This window comes from Brassica oleracea, chromosome C1 (assembly GCF_000695525.1).
Source record: "Brassica oleracea var. oleracea cultivar TO1000 chromosome C1, BOL, whole genome shotgun sequence".
NCBI lineage: Eukaryota > Viridiplantae > Streptophyta > Magnoliopsida > Brassicales > Brassicaceae > Brassica > Brassica oleracea.
In genome coordinates this window covers 38,779,771-38,797,910 of record NC_027748.1, presented here as the reverse complement: position 1 = coordinate 38,797,910, position 18,140 = coordinate 38,779,771, and the positions used below count along the sequence as shown (strand labels likewise).

The window sequence follows — 18,140 nt, the reverse complement described above, 5'->3', positions numbered from 1 at the left end:
TAGGTTTCTCATTTAATATCTTTTGATAGTTTGTATCTGATCTTCCGTATGTGGATTGAATATCTTGGTTTTGATTTTTTCATCTAACTTGGTAGTTGTTGGTTTAGTCATGGGTATTTTTGCATTCACTATTTAGAACTTTAGTGAGCTCCTTGTACTATGTCGAAGTTTAATTGTTAGTAGCTTTTGACTTTATGATCGGCAGTTGTGGTATTATTAACTGTGCTCTTCTTGTGGATGAATAGCTAGAGAAAGTCTCTACAGCTGAAAGTGTTTCCACTTCACTGCGGCGTGACCATGCTGTGGTCAATAAGTGTCACCTTCTTTACTGTCCCCTAGCTCATTTGATGAACATATATGGTCATTTCTTGTTCCTGAGTCTGGAATAGTCCAAACTTTGACATTCACACTGAAGAACATAACAATATTAATTTCTTTAAATGATCATGGAGTTTATAATCGATAATTAGTATGTTTTTATGATTTTTTGCTCTTGGTCTTCAGATATGTTCAAGATTCGCCTGAATTATTCCCCAGTGGAGACAATTTCGAAATGTAGTGCCAGTAATGTCATCCCTTTCTTTTCTTTTTTCCTTTCTCAGCTATGCCAAAAAATCATGTACCATTCTCTGTGTTTTTTTAGCTTTGGACTATGTTGATATCCCCACACTCATATGCCAAATACTTATTCAACCTTATATCTTTGATTGCTTGTGTGATATCTAGATTACTTTGAACCTTTTTTTTTTTTTGGTCTTTGTTTTGTACTATAAGCCAAACTTCCCCCTGTTTCAAGGATTTATTTTTTATTGTATGGTTTTGACAGGTCACACTGAGGATGTGTTGACAGAATGATGGGGGAAAGTATTACGTTTCCATTGATGATGTAATTTGATTCAGTTAATGGATGGTAGACAACTATTTCTATATGCAGCCTTAGGAGTCAACTGAATTCTTTTCAAGAGGCTTTGTAGCCTGAATGTTTTGAGGTTTAGATTAAGATTCGGTCATTGCTCACTAATAATGGTTCTCCGAAAGCAAAACTGTTTCTTCTGACTGGAAGGAACATTCTACAGATCTGTCTTAAAATAAAATCATGTGTCCAAATCTTTTACAGATGAGTGTTTTTTTTTCGTCTCTTTGGCTATCTGAAACTGATACTTTGGAGAAGAGAGAAGAAGCCGCATATTTGAACCAAACAAAAACAGAGCTAATAGTCTTATACATCGTCAAATTCCCTTATGGTGGCAATGGTGTAACACATATCAGCACGAAAAGTCACTAAACCAACAACAGAAACATAAATTAAAATCACATCTCAACAGCAAAAATGAGCAAACAGAACAACTTTTCTTCCTAGGCCCATCTCTCCATCTATCGTTGTCTCTTCATCCTCCTCCGCATTATCTGCGGGAACTTGAGAGGAACCGGTAACGTCGCAACACGAATTGAGTTCTCAACCGCGAACTTGCACCCAAGGTTCTCAAAATGCTTCCTCAGATCAACTGAGCTCATCCTCAGATCCTTAGCTATGTCTTCGAAGTCGGTCTTGAACTTGTCCACGTGAAGGGTGAGCACAAGAACGTAACTTATCAGAAGGTTGATCTTGTCATCAGGTAACCTGGATGTTTCAGAATCCTTGAACAATCTATTACATTTATCACGGATGGTTGGCGGGAATCTGTGGCTCCTAGCCGAATCTAAACCAACCATCGAATTTACGTCCTTGAACTTTATCAGATGTGTGATGAACGTTAAGATACCAGCAACCGTCTCCTTCTCAGTCTCATCCTGCAAAGTGCAAGTAGACCAAGATGATATACAAGTGTTACCAATAAGCACACTCCCAAGAAAAAGGATCAAGAAGTTACCTTGTTATCGCGCAACCTGAACAACCGGTTACGGACAAAAGCAGGGTAACCGTCGGTCGCTGCTCCAGCTTCTTCTTGGAGAAGCCAGTAAACATCCTGAAGGAAGGACCACTCTCCATTTTCGATAATCTGTTCTATAGGATAAGCTTCTCTCGGATTCGTCGCAGATGCGTTGTGAGGAGGAATGTTGCGTGCAACAACGGCGCTAGTGTTCTCAAGAGCACTAGTGTTAACCTCCACTTGGTCAAGCTTACCTTCAAGTGCCTTCTGTGCCTCGGGATCATCTCTTAGAATCCTAGCTTTCCTCTTCTTATCCTGTAGGCAAACAGAACAATCCTCCTCTCAACGATTGATGTAAAACAAAGGATTAAACCATAGTTCCAAAAATCAATCTATGCAGCAACTCAATTCCAAATCGGTTCAAATTCATCTAAAAATCGATCTAGGAAGCAAATCAATCTTTAGCCGAAACGATTTTCTTAAATTCAGATCTATCAACTTGGTTTAAACTATTCTAAATCGGTTTAAAACAATCTTAACTAGTCTAAATTCTGTTAAATTATGCAATAATGTTTTGAACAAATCCACAAATTAATTCATAAAAATAATTTTATAATTAAACCTAAAAATAAATCAATAATTAGCTAAAGCCACTAAACCTAAAAGCCTAGCTACTTCTTGATTAGCTATAAGCAATGTTCCAAGCCAAGACCTATATGTAGCACAGAGAGAAAGAGAGACGTACGTCTAAAATAGCTCTCTTGGTCCAGAAAGTGTGGAGGCTAGGGTCAGCTTTTTCTTCTTCACCATCCTCCTCCGCAGCTTCTGAATCAGCTGCTTCATTAGCTTTAACTCTTGTGTCTAATCTCAACACCTGCAAAACAATCATCAAATCTTGATTCTTGATTTCTCAAAGCTACCAAATCTTTTCTACTTTAACAAACCTTCTGGTGAGCAATGGGAAGAATCCTCAGCGTCTGAGTCTCTTTATCCAAAACGCCTAGCACACTGACACAAGTCTGCCTAGCGATTTGCTCTCCGTTGTGACTCGAACCCACGAACTCCACGTTCGACCCCGGCGGGCTCACCACGACCCTGGTCCTCTTCCTCGACGCAGTCTGGTAAACCGCGACCTTCGGGGATTCTCTGGATTGTGCTGAAGGATCGTATCCCGAGGAGAAGTAGGCCACGATCGGAGAGATTCTATCGGCCTTCTCGGAGATTTGTTTCACGGTGATGTCTATTGATCTTTGGCTCTCTGTTTCGATTGTTGTTGTCTTCTTCTTCTTCTTTTTCTTCTTCTTCTCGAGAGGTTGCGGGGTTTTGAAATCGTCTCCTTCGTCCATGTAGTCGTTTTGGTGTTTGTCCGCCATGGCTGAAGAGCAGAGAGAGAGAGAGAGAGAGTTGCTGAAACTGCTTAAACCCTAATTTTGATCGAGTGTGTTTTGGGAAATTTGCGAAGTAAGTCCTTATATTTGAGCCGACTTAATAAAAGTACTCATTTAGTTTTGATTTTACGATAAACCCCCTCCGTTATTAACGACGTCAAAGAAAGTAAGAAACCAGCGCGGCGTTTTTTTTTTTTCTGTTTTAAAACACAAAACAACACGTAGTGCATTAGAAACATCAAAACTACATGCTGTGTGAATATCTCATTTCCCATTTTGGCTCTAAGAACACCTCCATCGGTGTGTCTAGGGAAGAGTTCTAAAGTAAAAATGCAAAAAAAATAAATGAAAAAAGCATTAATTAGTTAGAACCGGTGCTAAATTAAGGGTAAGTAGAATTGGTAAGAACCGCCTACGTGGCACACGCATATTGGCTTCTTGTTTCTATTGGTCGTCTCTCTCTTCGTCGGTTTTTTTTGTGTGAGAAATCTCGTCTTCTCTCCTTCTCCAAATCCATCCATGAAATCATCTTGAAGGTTTGAATTCTTTGTATTTTTTTGTAATGATTTGAAGTTTGTGAATCTCGTTGGAATTTAAATTTGGTTTCGTTGGGTAATGATTAGGGTTTTTGTTTGAGAAGCGAAATTAGGGATTTCGAGTTGATTGCAAGTTGAATCAAATTGTATTCATCTTTTTTTTTTTGTGTATGCATCATCGGTTCCTAGAATCAAAGCACGGAGATGTTTCAAGGTAGACACAATATGTGACTTCAATGAAGAAAAGGGATTACTTTCTGCTTCTGGGTATCATCATTCTCCTCTTCCTCTCTGGGTCTTTAGCTTCAGCTCCTTCATCAATTTCACCAGCGAGTCAGTCTCACTCTGTTTTCTGCAATGTCTATGATTCTTTTATAATGCTTCTTCTTAATATTTAACTTTTGTTTTAGTGGTAATTAAAAAGAATCGTCACTGCCTTGTTGTTTTGTTTTTGTTTTCATATGTGAAGAAACAGAGCATCTCCTCCAGAGTAGATATGTTTCTTTAAGGCAAAAAGATAAAAATAGCATTAAATCAAGTTTTTGTTCTCAGAATAGCATTCAAGGTCAAAAGTTACAAAAATAGTACTTAATGTTTTATCAAAAGTCACAAATTTAGGGTTTAGAGTTAAAGGGTAGGGTTTAGAATTTAGGGTTTAGGGTTTAGGGTTTAGGGTTTATAATTTAGGGTTTAAGGTTTAGAGTTGAGAAATGAGGTTTTGGGGATAAGATTTCAAATTTTAAAAAATAAAAAAATTAAAATTTTCAAAATATATAATGCTATTTTGGTCATTTTAGTTTTTGAGTGCTATTTTTGTGATATAAACTTAGAAAAGTGATATTTTGAAGATTTGCCCTTTCTTTAACCTCACGTTCACATGTTCTCCTCTCTTTTCTATGCTAACGATATTAGAAATAGTCGTGTATAAATATCCAAGAACTGTTTAGGAGTGTCATATTATGATTCAAAATATAGACCTGTACAATTTACCAAATTAATATGATGCAACTACTAATGAGTACATGTTTAAACCTATTTTGTTTATACTAAACTGATTTGATGACCTTTGATATCGATTTACCAACTTCAGCTCATCGTTATTTATGCACTGGTGAGTCCTTTTCTTCTATTTTGGATACATTCTGAGCATCAATAGAGAATTCATAGAGGTCTGGAAATGTAATCCTCATGAATCGCAGCTCCATGAGTGAGATCTGTTGCATTTCTGAGTTTTAGAATATTAAGCTTGACTATTTCCTTTTTATTATAGTAGTCTGTTCATGTGCAGGGCTGGTGATTTTGACTCGAATGGTTGAACTTCCATCTCAAGAAAGGTGGCTACAAGAAAACAGTCAGGAAACTTTTCTTTAGATATGAAGGTATATGGTTTTCCAAGTACCACCTAGATTTATACATTTTTTTATATTTGTTTTAAAAAATTTATTATAAATTTGTATTTCTATTTTTAATATGTTTTTATGTTATATTTGTTTGAATTTTATGAAATCTAATAATTTATAAGTTTTGTAAAATTTAAATTTAATAATTTAATTTCTAAAAAAAAAAATTAAGAACCTTATACGGGTTCTCCCAATGGACCTTTTCAAAACAAATTACAATATTAAAGGTTCTAAACTTTATAAAGTACACAATTAATAATTAAATTAATTTTAAGAACCCATTAAGGGTTCTAACCAATGGAGATGGTCTAACCCCTCTAACTATATTTTTTTTTCTTTTGTTCACAACTTCATGCCTCTAAGCTTCTAACTAATTAATAACCATTAAAAACAAGAAGAATGAAAAGGAAAGAAAAGAAAAGAAAAAAAGCAAAGAGAAAAAAATAGAAATAAAGAATACTCTTCTTTTTTTGTAAATTATTGAACAAGACAGATTTCGTTAATTTTGATGAACATATACAGATTTCGTTTGCGTTTGCATACGTAACAATTTGATAGTAAAAATTGATGGTGTCACTACAAGGAAAAGTTCAATTTCTGACCACCATATTCGAGGGGTGGTGAAAACCTAAATATCTCTATTTACAAAACAAACAAACAAAACATCCAATGATGTCTCTTCCCTAATGTCAGTATCGTTGACTCCATGATCAGCAAACTAAATACTTTCAAATAAAGACTTTGGTTGATCAAACAAGATTTTTTTATCTTCCTTCCTACGAAACACAAAACTCATTATATTTTCCTTTATAACCTCAATGAAAAGAGAAGTTGCATATATATACATAAGAAACCAAGAAACAAAAACTCTTTGTGAGATAACTATAGCTTTGAATAATGGAGGGTAACCAAGATGAATACGAAGAATCATCGGAATGTTTTGTAAAGTATCTAAACCGTCAAGGTGACTGGTTATGAGTTTTCAAGTTATGGTTAGTCCTCCTGGTGGCGTATGGGAGAATGATAACTGTTCTTCCGGCACTTCATCAGTTTGTAAGGCGAAAGCGGGGACTTCGGCATTGGAGCACGAGAGTTCCAAGCGTGGTCTCTATCTTGGATTGGTTATTAGCAGTACCATTTCATTTTCTGCTTCAATGAGCCTCATTCTACTAGTCATCAGCGGCTTAAGACTCAGGTACCAATAGATAATTTAATTGTATATGCCACAACTCATAGATATTAGTTACTAGCTAGTATAAGTTATAATGATTTGTAGATGATTAATACTTTTGCAATTTTTATGAGAAATGTGTTTAGTGTTCTAAGTTGCGACAAGATGGTACACAAAACTGTTGATTGTGTTTAGAAAAACGCTATTACACTGCAGTTGTAAAATAATGATCGACCATTACTAGACTTATCACAAGATGCTTTGGCCATGATTCACATAGAATTGGTAACCCAACGAATATAGTATAGTGATTAAACAATATATACAACCCCCATAATATTAAGTGCTTAACCTTAAATCTTATAAGAATGTACATCATACATACATTCTTATGAGATTTAAGGTTAAGCACCTAATAGTGATCACATTGATAACACCACAACTCATTTTATACGTGGGTTCAAGCCACATGTTAGTACGTCAATGAGCAGGAGATGGAGCCAATGGCAACAACCGTCGAGGGGATCGTCGTCGACGTGGACAACAACAACAGATGAAACAAATAAGCCAACCTAAAAGCCGAACTAATTGACTTACGAGTATTATAACTGGAAACACGATCCAAAATCCCAAATAAATCATTAGTATATAAATGATTATTTGATCATCAGACTGAACCAATGCGACGGCAAAGAAAAACGCTGCTGATATACAAAGAACCGCTGCTACCATAAATGTTACAAGTATCGCCATTATCATCCGGTTCCTGTATGACAAATATCATCAGAATGTTAATTTCATTGTTATCTTAAAACGTAAGAGTTCTTGCTCAAATATTTTGAGCCTCCAAACAAACATTAGATCTAATTTATGAAATCGATTTATCATAGAATGTTGTCGTTTTGTCAAATTGGACAGATGTACAATACTTTTTTGGCCAAAAGATTTACAATACTTATTTATTTGTTTTAGGCCTGGACACGGATCGGATATCCGGGTTTTTGAAGGTATTTGTGATTTGCTTCGTATGTCACGGATATCTAATTTTTCGATTTGCTTTGCTTCGGAAAAATACGGATATTCGGAAAAATGGATATCCGGAAAATAAATAGATATTTGCGGATATTTACAAATACTTACGGATATCTCATATGTTTTGATTAATACAAATAATCTTAAAAAAATTGATACAAATTTGTTTTGTAAAATTGTTTTTTGCATGATATATATGATAAAAATTAAAATAATTAGTGAATCTACATATTTTGTAAATTTTTTTGAACTTAGTTAACAATTATAATAACACAAAACTTAAGAAAAAATTATAATTATGATAAATGTGTGCTCTTCCTTTTATGTAATACTTTTATATAAGTAATAATGTGAATAGAATTTATCAAATCATATGTTAGAATAATAATTATATAATTTTATACATTAAAAACTTTAAATATAATCAAGATATTCATGTATTTATATATTTCCGGATCGGATATCCGCTTTCCAAAATTTTAATATTTGTGATTTGCTTCGATTTTAACGGATATTGATTTTTAGTATTTGCTTTGATTCGAAAGTTTACGGATATCCGGAATTTTCGGATCGAATCGAAACGAATAACGAATCGAATTAAATTTAACGGATAAAATGTTCAGCCCTAATTTGTTTTACCAATTGTCAGAGCAGTTTGTTGAATTAACATCAGTCAACCATTAAACAGCTACAATCATAATAGTCCCTTAAAGACTTTAAATTTTAAGGACATCTCCAACTCATAACAATATTTTAATGTTAAAATCACACTATTTTATTGTGGTTTTAACACTATTTTTTTTTCTCCAACCATAACATAAAACTTCACACTAAAACTAATTACTCTCTCTGTTTCAATTTAATTATCATTATAGAGTAAAATTTCCGTTTAAAAATAAGTGTCGTTTTAAAGTTTTAATGCAAATTTTATCAATAATATATTCTAATTTATTTTTCTATTGGTTGAAATATAGTTCGGTGCATAGGTAATGATGTTTTTATTTTGAAAATATGCAAAATTAAATATTTTCTTAATCAATATGCATAAACCTAAAACGCCAACTAAAATGAAACGGAGTGAGTATATATCATGGACAAGTTGAAGTCAATCTTTTGATCACTAGAATGCATTATTGACGGCTAAAACAAAAACTAAAATGAGTAAGTCAACATTTCGATCACCAAAATCTCTTAAAATTCACTGGTTCATTTATTTCCAGTGATATTGAATTTTAAAATACATTATAAAATAACATGTTTAATAACAATGATTTTAAAAACACATACTCCCTCCGTTCCCGAAAGTAAGATTTTCTAGAGTATTCACGCTTATTAAGAATTTAATAAATGTTTATAATTTAATTTATTTGTTACTTTATTATACACTTTCCAATAAATTTCCACCAATGAAATTTAATCAATTCAAATATTCTTAATTAATGTTTCTCAAAAGTATAAAAAGTACATTAATAATATAGAAAATCTATCTTTGTGGAACGAAAAAAAGTTTTAAAAAATCTTACTTTCGGGAACAGAGTTAGTATTACATAACAATCAATTTCTACATTGAATAGACTCTCGAATGTGTTTTCACTGAAGACTTGCATTGTATTCATCAATGCCTTTAAAAAGATGTTGGCTTAGTTTTTTTTCATATAACAAATTTTGTGGTCTCAACATATATTTTTACTATATTTAAATGGTTAACTAAGTATATTTTAATTTTATATTTTATTAATCAACTAATTAATAATAATTATATATTTATTTGGTTTAATCTGTTTGACATCATCATATTCCTTTATGATATTTTCTATTTTAGTTTTATTTATTATCGGTAATTTCTTTGTATTTTGATGATTTTTTACTTTTTTGTTATTTCCATATTTTTATAAAATATTTTTCGTTAATATTGTATTTTTGTTTATCACTTGAAACTCTTTTTTTTTTTTGATGAAATTTGATATTTATTGATATGTGAGATAACATTTGCATAAAGAATAAACTAAAAAGAATGAGCTATGCCAAGAATATGAGAAAAGGTTCAAAGAAAGAGATTTGAGATTGCTATATGAAACTAAGGAGCCACTTCAAACCATCGGCGACGTAGCCCTTCAAACTTGTGGCTCGGCCCGTACTTGAGTGAGGAGATTCGATTCCGCATCATCCTATCAATGGAGCGAGTGACCTAAGCTGTTGTAGACCAAGGTTTCTGATGCCTTCTCCCATTGCGCTCCTTCCAAACATGGTAGATGACCATCTGAAACGCCGGTCTGATCAAAACCCAGTCCATAGGGGAGAACCGTGAGGTTGAGATAGATCGAAGAGTACTATCAGACCAGTCTGGATCCATTCGCTGCGCGCCCCAATAACCGACCAGCCACATTATCCCACACGGTGTAACTAAATGGGCAAGCAAAGAAAAGGTGATCACGAGTTTCATCAGGTTCCCCACATAAAGTACAATGCTGCTGCATACCCCAGCTGCGCATTCTATCGCTCGTAAAGAGCATGTTCCTTACAGCCAGCCAAGTTATGAAGCTGTATTGAGGGATCCCCTGGGAGAACCACACTATCTTACTCCAGGGAACCACTTGAAACTTTACATCTACAATGTATGTATTTAATTTATATATGATAAAGATGTTCACAATCACTTATATAATTTTATATTAAGTTTGTACCATTATATTTTGTTTTTAATTAAAATTAATGTATATAAAAAATTTGGATCTATTTTTGTTGGTATATTAACTCTTTTTTTGTAAAAGTATATTATCTATATTTTTATAAGTCTTGAATTTTAATATATTTGCCTTGAGTTTCTAAAATGTTAGTGACGGCATACGGCATACGGCATACGGCATACGGCATACGGCATACGGCATACGGCATACGCAGTGACTTCCGGAGGTCAATATTGTGCGGCCAAAGCGGGGACTTCGGTATTGGAGCACGAGAGTTCAATGGTTTGGAATGGTTATTACCAGTACGGTTTCGTTTTCTGTTTCTATGGGCATCATTCTACTAATGATTTAAGAGTATGCCACAACTCGTATTTGATCATTAACTACTAGTAGATAAATTATAATAATTTGTATATTTTAATGAAAATGAGTATTTCTATCATATGAATTCACAAGGGGAGAAGAGTATGTTGTTCATTGTGATTTGGACATGACATATGATTATATCGGTTCAGTGGTTGACTAAGATAATTAATTCAACAAATCAATTGGTCTGATTGGATAAAATGTACTGACTCGTTCGTCACTATTTGGTTGAACGAAAGGACTATACGAGTCTATGATAAATCAATTTTTTTAATCTGGAGGCTCGAAAAACTTGAGCAAGAACTGTTTTTTTTTTTGTGTGCAACGTGCAAGAACTGTTAGTTTTAACTTTTATTTAAGATAAAAAAAATCTAACGATATATTTTTTATTTAGGAACCGGATGATAATGGCGATCCTTGTAAAATAAATATGGTTACAGGCTTACAGCGGCTCTTTGTATGTTGGCAGCGTTTTTCTTTGCCATCGCATTTGGTTTAGTCTGATGATTTAAGTGGGATTTTGGATCGAGATTCCAGTTTTACTACTCGTATGTTAACTAGTTCGGTTTTAGTTCGACTTAATTATTTGTTTCATATGTTGTTGTTGTGACCGTTGCTGCCATCTCCTGGACCTTAACAAAGAGGAGTATCATGTGGCTTGAACCTACGTATAACATGACTTACGGTGTTATCAATGTGTCTAATCATATAAGATTTAAGGTTGATTACTTAATTGTATGGGGTTGCATTGTTTAGTCACTACTAATATATATTCGTTTGGTTACTAATGTTTTATGTGAATCATGGCCAAAGTCTAGTAGTGGTCTAGTGAACTAATCATTACAGCGCATATTTGCATTTTCCAAATGGACATTGTTATAGTCTAAAGACTCTAAATTCGAAGAAAGAAATAATAATTTTGGTTAACAAAGAAAACAACGACTTTATTCACATTCTTTCAATAAAGGTTTACAAAAGATATGGTAAGCATTTCACTATGAGAGAGATTAGTATTCCGGCAAACCGTTGGAATTTATGTGATTGTATAGATAAAAAATGTTATATTGCGCTTTATATTAGGCAAATAAATAACTCGTAAAGAACCCTAGAGGCATGAAAAGAGTGGTAGATAGGGTCTATGTCATGAAAGTGAGTCAGAGGGTGAGAAGAAGGTAGGTCTCTTGCCCTATAGTATCCGCCTTACCCACCCGTCATCACCTATATATATGCACTTTCGATTTTAAATTTTAGTTTCTTGAAAGTATAACACAATAAAAACAATTTGAAAAGAAAAAAGAAAAGAAAAGATGATGTTTGATGATGCATAATGGAAACTTATGACATGATTATTGGGGTTCCTTTGATTTTGGGTCTTTAATACACATATATTTGTATGTATATATTATATATGCGTATATAATTGTGGGCTAAAGATTTTACGGAAACTCAAACCGAAAGTTCCTTTAGACCATGATTAATCCATGTTTTTAGGGAGAGATTCTTAACTTCGGATAAGAACCGTTTCTTAACTTTTTTTTAGTTTTTAACTAAGAAAATCTAAGATCCGTCTTTTAAATAAAAGATATAAGAGCCGGCTCTTACGAAAAGTGTAAAAAATAAAAAATTATATCAAATCATGAGTTAAGAACCTCAAATTAAGAACCCGGATTAATCATGCTTCTTGTGGTTTAAAATGGCTCTTGATTCAAAGGTCTTTCCACCTTCTTCATCTACCTTATTCACATCAAGATCGTCACTTTGACAACCCCCTATAGATCTATCTACATGTTTAGCGCTCTATGTATTTAGATACCATCTTATGTATCTACGTACAACAGCACGTATTTTCTTGAAAAGTGTATAGTGTGATGGTTAATTGCATCTATAATTCCCCTATACAAAATCTCAAGTTGTACTTAACAATTACACCACTTTAAAAATAATTTATCTTCATCGTTCCAAATTGTAGTAAATTATTTTTTCACTCAACTTTTTTTTTGGATCAAACTTACTTAACTTTTATACCATTAAGTTTCACGAATATTTCCTTATGTTTCATAGTTCTCTACTAATGTAGCAGAAACTACCATAGTTCTCTACTAATGTAGCAGAAACTACGATAATGTAAATAACCTATTGATTCTGAGAATACTTAGGAAACTTTAATTTTTTGAACTCGTTGAGATCCACATATCTATCGAAAACTAGGCTGATAATACTCTTCTCAGGGCTTAACAAAAGCTCTTTATAAAAATATCAATAATCTGAATACAAGCTTAAACCTAAACAGCTATATATAAGAAAACCGTAAAACCCTAAAATAATAAAAATAATTATCTAAATAATTAATAAAATAAATAATAAGATATTTGGAAAGATTCCAAATATTTATCTGCATCATTCTCTCGGGCCGGAGAAGATTGTCCTCGAAACTTAATTGTGATCTTCAAATAATATTTTTCTTCTTTTCTTTCTACGATAATAACGTCCAAGTTGGAAAAAGTAATAGCTTCCATCGTACTGATCCATCTTCATCTTGTCTTTGCAAATCCAAAGATGGCTTATTGAAGATTTGACGTTTCCATGCGTTACCATATCACAACGTGAGGAAGTACTTAGTGTATCTTTCTTCTCTGAAACACATGTTGTAGCATGTTCCTCTTTATGCGTGAATCCAACTCCTTGCTTGTTGATGACTTGGAAACTTTTGTTAGGCGTTTAGACCACACCGTTTTTGATCCCAAACGTACGAAGATCAGATTCAATGTATTTGTATTGAATCCAATCATCATCATCATAGACGTCAAAAATTAGTTCTCCAACAATAGCTTTGTAGACTATTTCTTCGCTTTCCGCAAACAAATTCTCCATAATTCCAAAATTGAGTTTTGATAAAAAAATCCGTAAAATCCTAAAATAATAAAAATAATTATCTAAATAATTAATAAAATAAATAATAAAATATTTAAAAATATTTCAAATATTTATCTGCATCATACTATACATCAAAGATACAGCAAATCATTTTTATCAAAAGTTCTCAAAGATACAGCAACGTTGCGAATCATTTTTATCAAAAGAAAAGCAATGTTACCAATCAAACTTTTTGTCATCCAAACAAATCCTCATAAACTTTAGCAACAAAAAAAATGTTTTAGAAAACTAAATTTTGATGAACATGAATCAAGTTTATACGCATGTGTGAATTACGTATATACTTATTGTATGTGAGTATGTAAAGAATGGTAGATTGTAGGTGTGTAAGAAGAAAGATCTAGGGGGCCTCAAAAAAGAAAGGAGAAAAGGACATAGCATGTGAAAAGAGACAGAGAAACAAACAGACTAGTGAACAGTCTTACTCTTTATTTTCTCTGCACTTAATGAACCCAAACCCTCTCTGAAGTATTTCTGATTCTTCACATGCATTTCTCTTCTTTATTTATTCCTATTCTACAATACATTTGTTGAAGAAATTTTATAATAAAAAAACTTTTTTTTTAAAGAACAAAAGTACTTTCACTTCACTAGCAGCCATACAAACCTAGTCCCCCTTCTCTATCCAATGGTCTCTTCCCTGCTCTCTATTTCTCATCTAAACACCCTTTCTTTCTTTCTCATTTGCCATTTTGCCAGCTTTTGAAACAACACCACATTACATTTCTTTCTATACTTTTATCTCACGAAGAAAAACCTATTAAAACTTTAGTAAGAAAATGTAAAATTGTAAAAATATATCAAGTGCTACGTTTCTTTTAGTAAGCCAGTCAGAGATTTGTGCAGTGAGACAAGAAGAAAGAAGCTCATTCCCATTTCTATCAATATATATTCGTCAATTCTCTTTCAACACATCTATGATCTCAGTTGTTTCATCTATCCGATTTTCCTGTCTTAAGACAGTAATATCAGGGCTCGCTAAATTTAATAAACTAGGGCTCAGTGGCACTCATTTTTAGGCCATGAAGAAGTGCTGGGGTACAGCTGATATTGAAAATGGCATCTGCCCAACGGAAGAAAAAAAGATTCCAAAAATCAACGCACCTTTTTCTAATACAAATACATTTTTATGGGTATAATAATTTTATAAAAAGAGTAATATTAAAGAAGATTGAGAAGAGATGAAAGAAATTTGAGAGTAGATGAAAGAGTAATCAGAGAGACAAAAGCATCAAGTGCTGCAGAAGAAGCAACAGAAACACTGGGCCTGAGTCTCTTCAGATTTGCCAGTCTTTATAGGACCACACTCTTCTCCCTCTTCCTTACATTTTTATCTATCTATTTTGACATTTACAATATTGGATATTTTAATGTTGTTTTGATTTTACACTACATGGCAAATCTCCTTAAAAGCTCTTGCCCTCATCTGACATTTTTTTTTCTTTGCACAGTTTATATACCTCTCTTAAACTTTAGTTTATGAATATTTGGTGATATTACTCTTTGGTTTAATTGTTAACAAATATAAATTAATACCCCACCACCTAAAAAAACCCTACTTTTTTATAGTAATAGAATGTGATCACTTATCTTATGTAATTGTATAGTAATCTATATTCTGTAAATGACTTGATCTTCCCTAAGTACAAAATAGAGTATATATATAAAGGAGGGGTTAGCCTTTTCACAAGGTCGAAGCTAGCTAGTGTTCATGCAAATTGCATCTGAGGAATATATGCTTAATTAGAGAGTGAAAGAGAGAGAAAAAAGGACAGAGAAAGTGGACTTCCTTGTCTGTCTGTGTCATAAACTCAAGAACCCTAGCTAATCTCTGAATCTATCAAGAAAGCTCTTTGTCTCTTCTTTTTATTCTCCTTTGATTTTGCTACATAACCCTTTGAGGAAAGCAAGAGAGGAACAAGAAAGATGATGAGCCTAAGTGGAAATAGTGGGAGACCAATAGGGAGGCCTCCATTTACACCAACTCAATGGCAAGAACTGGAGCATCAAGCCTTAATTTACAAGTACATGGTCTCTGGTGTTCCTGTCCCACCAGACCTCATCTTCTCCATTAGAAGAAGCTTGGACTCTTCCTTGGTCTCTAGACTCCTCCCTCACCAACCACGTAAGCCCTAAACTTTGATTTCAATTTCAACAAACTTTTATATGTTTCTTTAAATCTTTCTTGATTTCCTGGTTGTTTTTCTCTTTGCATAAAGCTTCAATCTTTTGTTGATTCTCATGCCTCTAAAGTTTACAGCCTTATAGTGTATGGGTTTCTGTCTAAGACAACTTTCACAAGCTTGTAGTGATTATGAGATAATTAACTTTCATTAAGGTCTTAACTAGGGTTTTACAACATGCATCATGATTAAATTTTAGGGTTTTGGTTAATTAAATATTGATGCAGTTGGGTGGGGATGCTACCAGATGGGATTTGGGAGGAAGCAAGATCCAGAACCAGGGAGATGCAGAAGAACAGATGGTAAGAAATGGAGATGCTCAAGAGAAGCACACCCTGATTCTAAGTACTGTGAAAAACACATGCACAGAGGAAGAAACCGTGCCAAAAAATCTATTGATCAGAGTCAGACAACAGCTCCTTTAACATCACCATCTCTCTCTTTCCCCAACAACATCCCAAGCCCCACCTTGTCCTCTTCTTCTACTACTTATTATGCTTCTTCTTCATCCCCATTAGCTGAGGCTTACAGTAACAGCAATAGGTTTGGTGTTGGTAGTAGTAACAGTAGAGGTTACTTCAATAATCATTCCTTTGATTATCCTTACCCTTCAACTCCACCTAAACAGCAACAACAACAACAACAAACTCTTAGTCATGTTTCTGCTTTGTCACTTCATCAAAACACATCTACTCCTCAACTCAATGTCTTAGCCTCTGCAACTGACCACAAAGACTTCAGGTTCTGTATCTCATTTTTTTTTCATTTCCATTGTTCATTATTTAAGTTTTGTTAGTTCTAGAAAAAGAAAGGCGTGATATTAAATTATACTATGTGGAATCTACTTTTAATTATGATTGTAGATATTTTCAAGGGATTGGGGAGAGAGTTGGAGTTGGGGAAAGAACTTTTTTTCCAGAAGCTTCTAGAAGCTTTCAAGATTCTCCATACCATCATCACAAACAACCGTTAGCAACAGTGGTGGATGATCCGTACGACTATACTACTGATAATAAGTTTGATCATCATCACACATACTCATCTCAACATCATCATCATAACGACCAAGATCATCGACAACAACAATGTTTTGTTTTGGGCGCCGACATGTTCAACAAACCCACAAGAACTGTCTTGGAATACACATCGAGACAAGATCATCTTAATCAAGAAGAGGAAGAGAAAGATTCATCGGACACGAAGAAGTCTCTTCATCATTTCTTTGGTGAAGAGTGGACACAGAACAAGAACAGTTCAGATTCTTGGCTTGACCTTTCTTCCCACTCAAGACTCGACACTGGTATGTAATGTGCTATCCAACTAGATAATAACAGTTTTGATAGTTTTTTAAATTATTTCGAACTTAATTTTTGAGGTAGCTGATTGATGAGGCCAGATAGCATCAGTGATGGGTCTGCACCAACACACACACAAACACGTTTGAAGGGTCACATTTCACATCTATTTCCATGGAACATTGAGACAAGACACTGTTTGCAGAACCCTTATATGTATATACATTAGTATAATGATCTCTTTCTTCTCTCTATTCTCTATGTCTTGTGTCTGTTAGGTCCCAACAGGAAAATTGATCCGACATTTATCTCTGTGTGTGTTTCTCCTGCTTTTTCTGGCTGCTGTTTTTTTGTTCCAGGCTATCGTTTTATTATATTTTACAGTAGCTGAAAGAAACACTATATATTGTTCATTTGTTTCTTAGGATGCCAGCATCTTTAGTTGCTTATGGAATTATATAACTTGTTCTTTTCCTTCATTTCTTCCAGTGTCAGTCTTTATTTTCATAGAAATAAATAGAAAACAAAAATGTATGCAAAAGGCATAGGTAATCATGCATGGCTTAGTAATTCAAAATTTACTCTAATCCTGAACGTAGCATGTTCTTTATGTATATAACAAATCAAATGACGTATACATATATACTCAAAAGTCTTGTGCCAAAACGAGTGATCAAAACCAAATATAATATAGAGATGTTATAATGGGTTTTGTTAGCGGGTTTTTAATGGGTTAAAAAAAAACTAAATGTCCATTTAGACCCATTTAGTTAAATGAGTTTTAAAAGGATAGTTTTGTTAAGATCCATTTATTAAATGAGTTATACTTAAAATTAGTGGGGATCTAAACTTAATATAATTAATTAATTATTTTTTATAGAAAAATATGATTGTATAGTTTTGGCGAACAATTCGATTTTACGATTTATACGGAAAAATTCCGATTTTGCAGTTTTGGCAAAAAAAATTGGATTTTATAGTTTTGACGGAAAACACATTTTCTGGTTTTGGCGGAAAAATTTGATTATGCGGTTTTGGCGAGAAAATTCGATTTTGCGGTTTTAGCGGGAGAACTCAATTTTTATGGGTTTGGCGGGAAAACTCGATTTTACGGTTTTGGCGGGAAAACTTGTTTTTTTTTACTGTTTTGGCAGAAAAACTCGATTTTCGGTTTTGGCGGGAAAACTCGATTTTACAGATTTGGCGGGAAAACTCGATTTTTTACGGTTTTGGCGGGAAAACTCGATTTTACGGTTTTGGCGAGAAAACTCGATTTT

At 33.6% G+C, this 18,140-nt stretch overlaps 2 protein-coding genes and 1 long non-coding RNA gene across 4 annotated transcripts; 2 read left to right on the top strand and 1 right to left on the bottom strand.

Moving 5' to 3' along the window:
* Positions 1-1,170: 1,170 nt before the first annotated feature.
* On the bottom strand, positions 1,171-3,306 carry LOC106332055 (DNA-directed RNA polymerase I subunit rpa49). The gene is made up of 4 exons (XM_013770551.1): positions 2,816-3,306; positions 2,617-2,745; positions 1,872-2,186; positions 1,171-1,791 (listed from the first exon to the last, which is right to left on the bottom strand). Exons 1-4 carry the CDS (start codon positions 3,242-3,244, stop codon positions 1,375-1,377), a joined length of 1,290 nt encoding a protein of 429 aa, XP_013626005.1. The 5' UTR covers positions 3,245-3,306; the 3' UTR covers positions 1,171-1,374.
* A 339-nt stretch (positions 3,307-3,645) lies between these two features.
* On the top strand, positions 3,646-5,188 carry LOC106297522. Its single transcript, XR_001261441.1, has 3 exons — positions 3,646-3,795; positions 3,985-4,128; positions 5,084-5,188. It is a non-coding gene; the product is annotated as an uncharacterized LOC106297522 (long non-coding RNA).
* Positions 5,189-15,019: 9,831 nt separating this feature from the next.
* Positions 15,020-17,255, top strand: LOC106296836 (growth-regulating factor 5-like). Of its 2 annotated transcripts, none has more exons than XM_013733066.1 (4): positions 15,020-15,510; positions 15,796-16,309; positions 16,432-16,868; positions 16,948-17,255. In XM_013733066.1, the coding sequence occupies exons 1-4, from the start codon at positions 15,312-15,314 to the stop codon at positions 16,953-16,955; spliced, it is 1,158 nt and encodes a 385-aa protein (XP_013588520.1). In that variant the 5' UTR covers positions 15,020-15,311; the 3' UTR covers positions 16,956-17,255. The 2 variants fall into 2 exon arrangements, with proteins under 2 accessions (XP_013588520.1, XP_013588525.1); XM_013733071.1 differs by having other exon boundaries at positions 16,944-17,255.
* Positions 17,256-18,140: the final 885 nt, after the last annotated feature.

Bases quoted from the DNA above. Each gene is read 5' to 3' on its own strand.
- LOC106296836 (XM_013733066.1), top strand. From the start codon at position 15,312: ATGATGAGCCTAAGTGGAAATAGTGGGAGACCAATAGGGAGGCCTCCA. The intron at 15,511-15,795 runs GTAAGCCCTAAA...ATATTGATGCAG, and splicing joins ACTCCTCCCTCACCAACCAC to TTGGGTGGGGATGCTACCAG. The intron at 16,310-16,431 runs GTTCTGTATCTC...TTATGATTGTAG, and splicing joins ACTGACCACAAAGACTTCAG to ATATTTTCAAGGGATTGGGG.
- LOC106332055 (XM_013770551.1), bottom strand. From the start codon at position 3,244: ATGGCGGACAAACACCAAAACGACTACATGGACGAAGGAGACGATTTC. The intron at 2,746-2,815 runs GTTTGTTAAAGT...ATTGTTTTGCAG, and splicing joins TTCCCATTGCTCACCAGAAG to GTGTTGAGATTAGACACAAG. The intron at 2,187-2,616 runs GTACGTCTCTCT...GTTTGCCTACAG, and splicing joins CCAAGAGAGCTATTTTAGAC to GATAAGAAGAGGAAAGCTAG.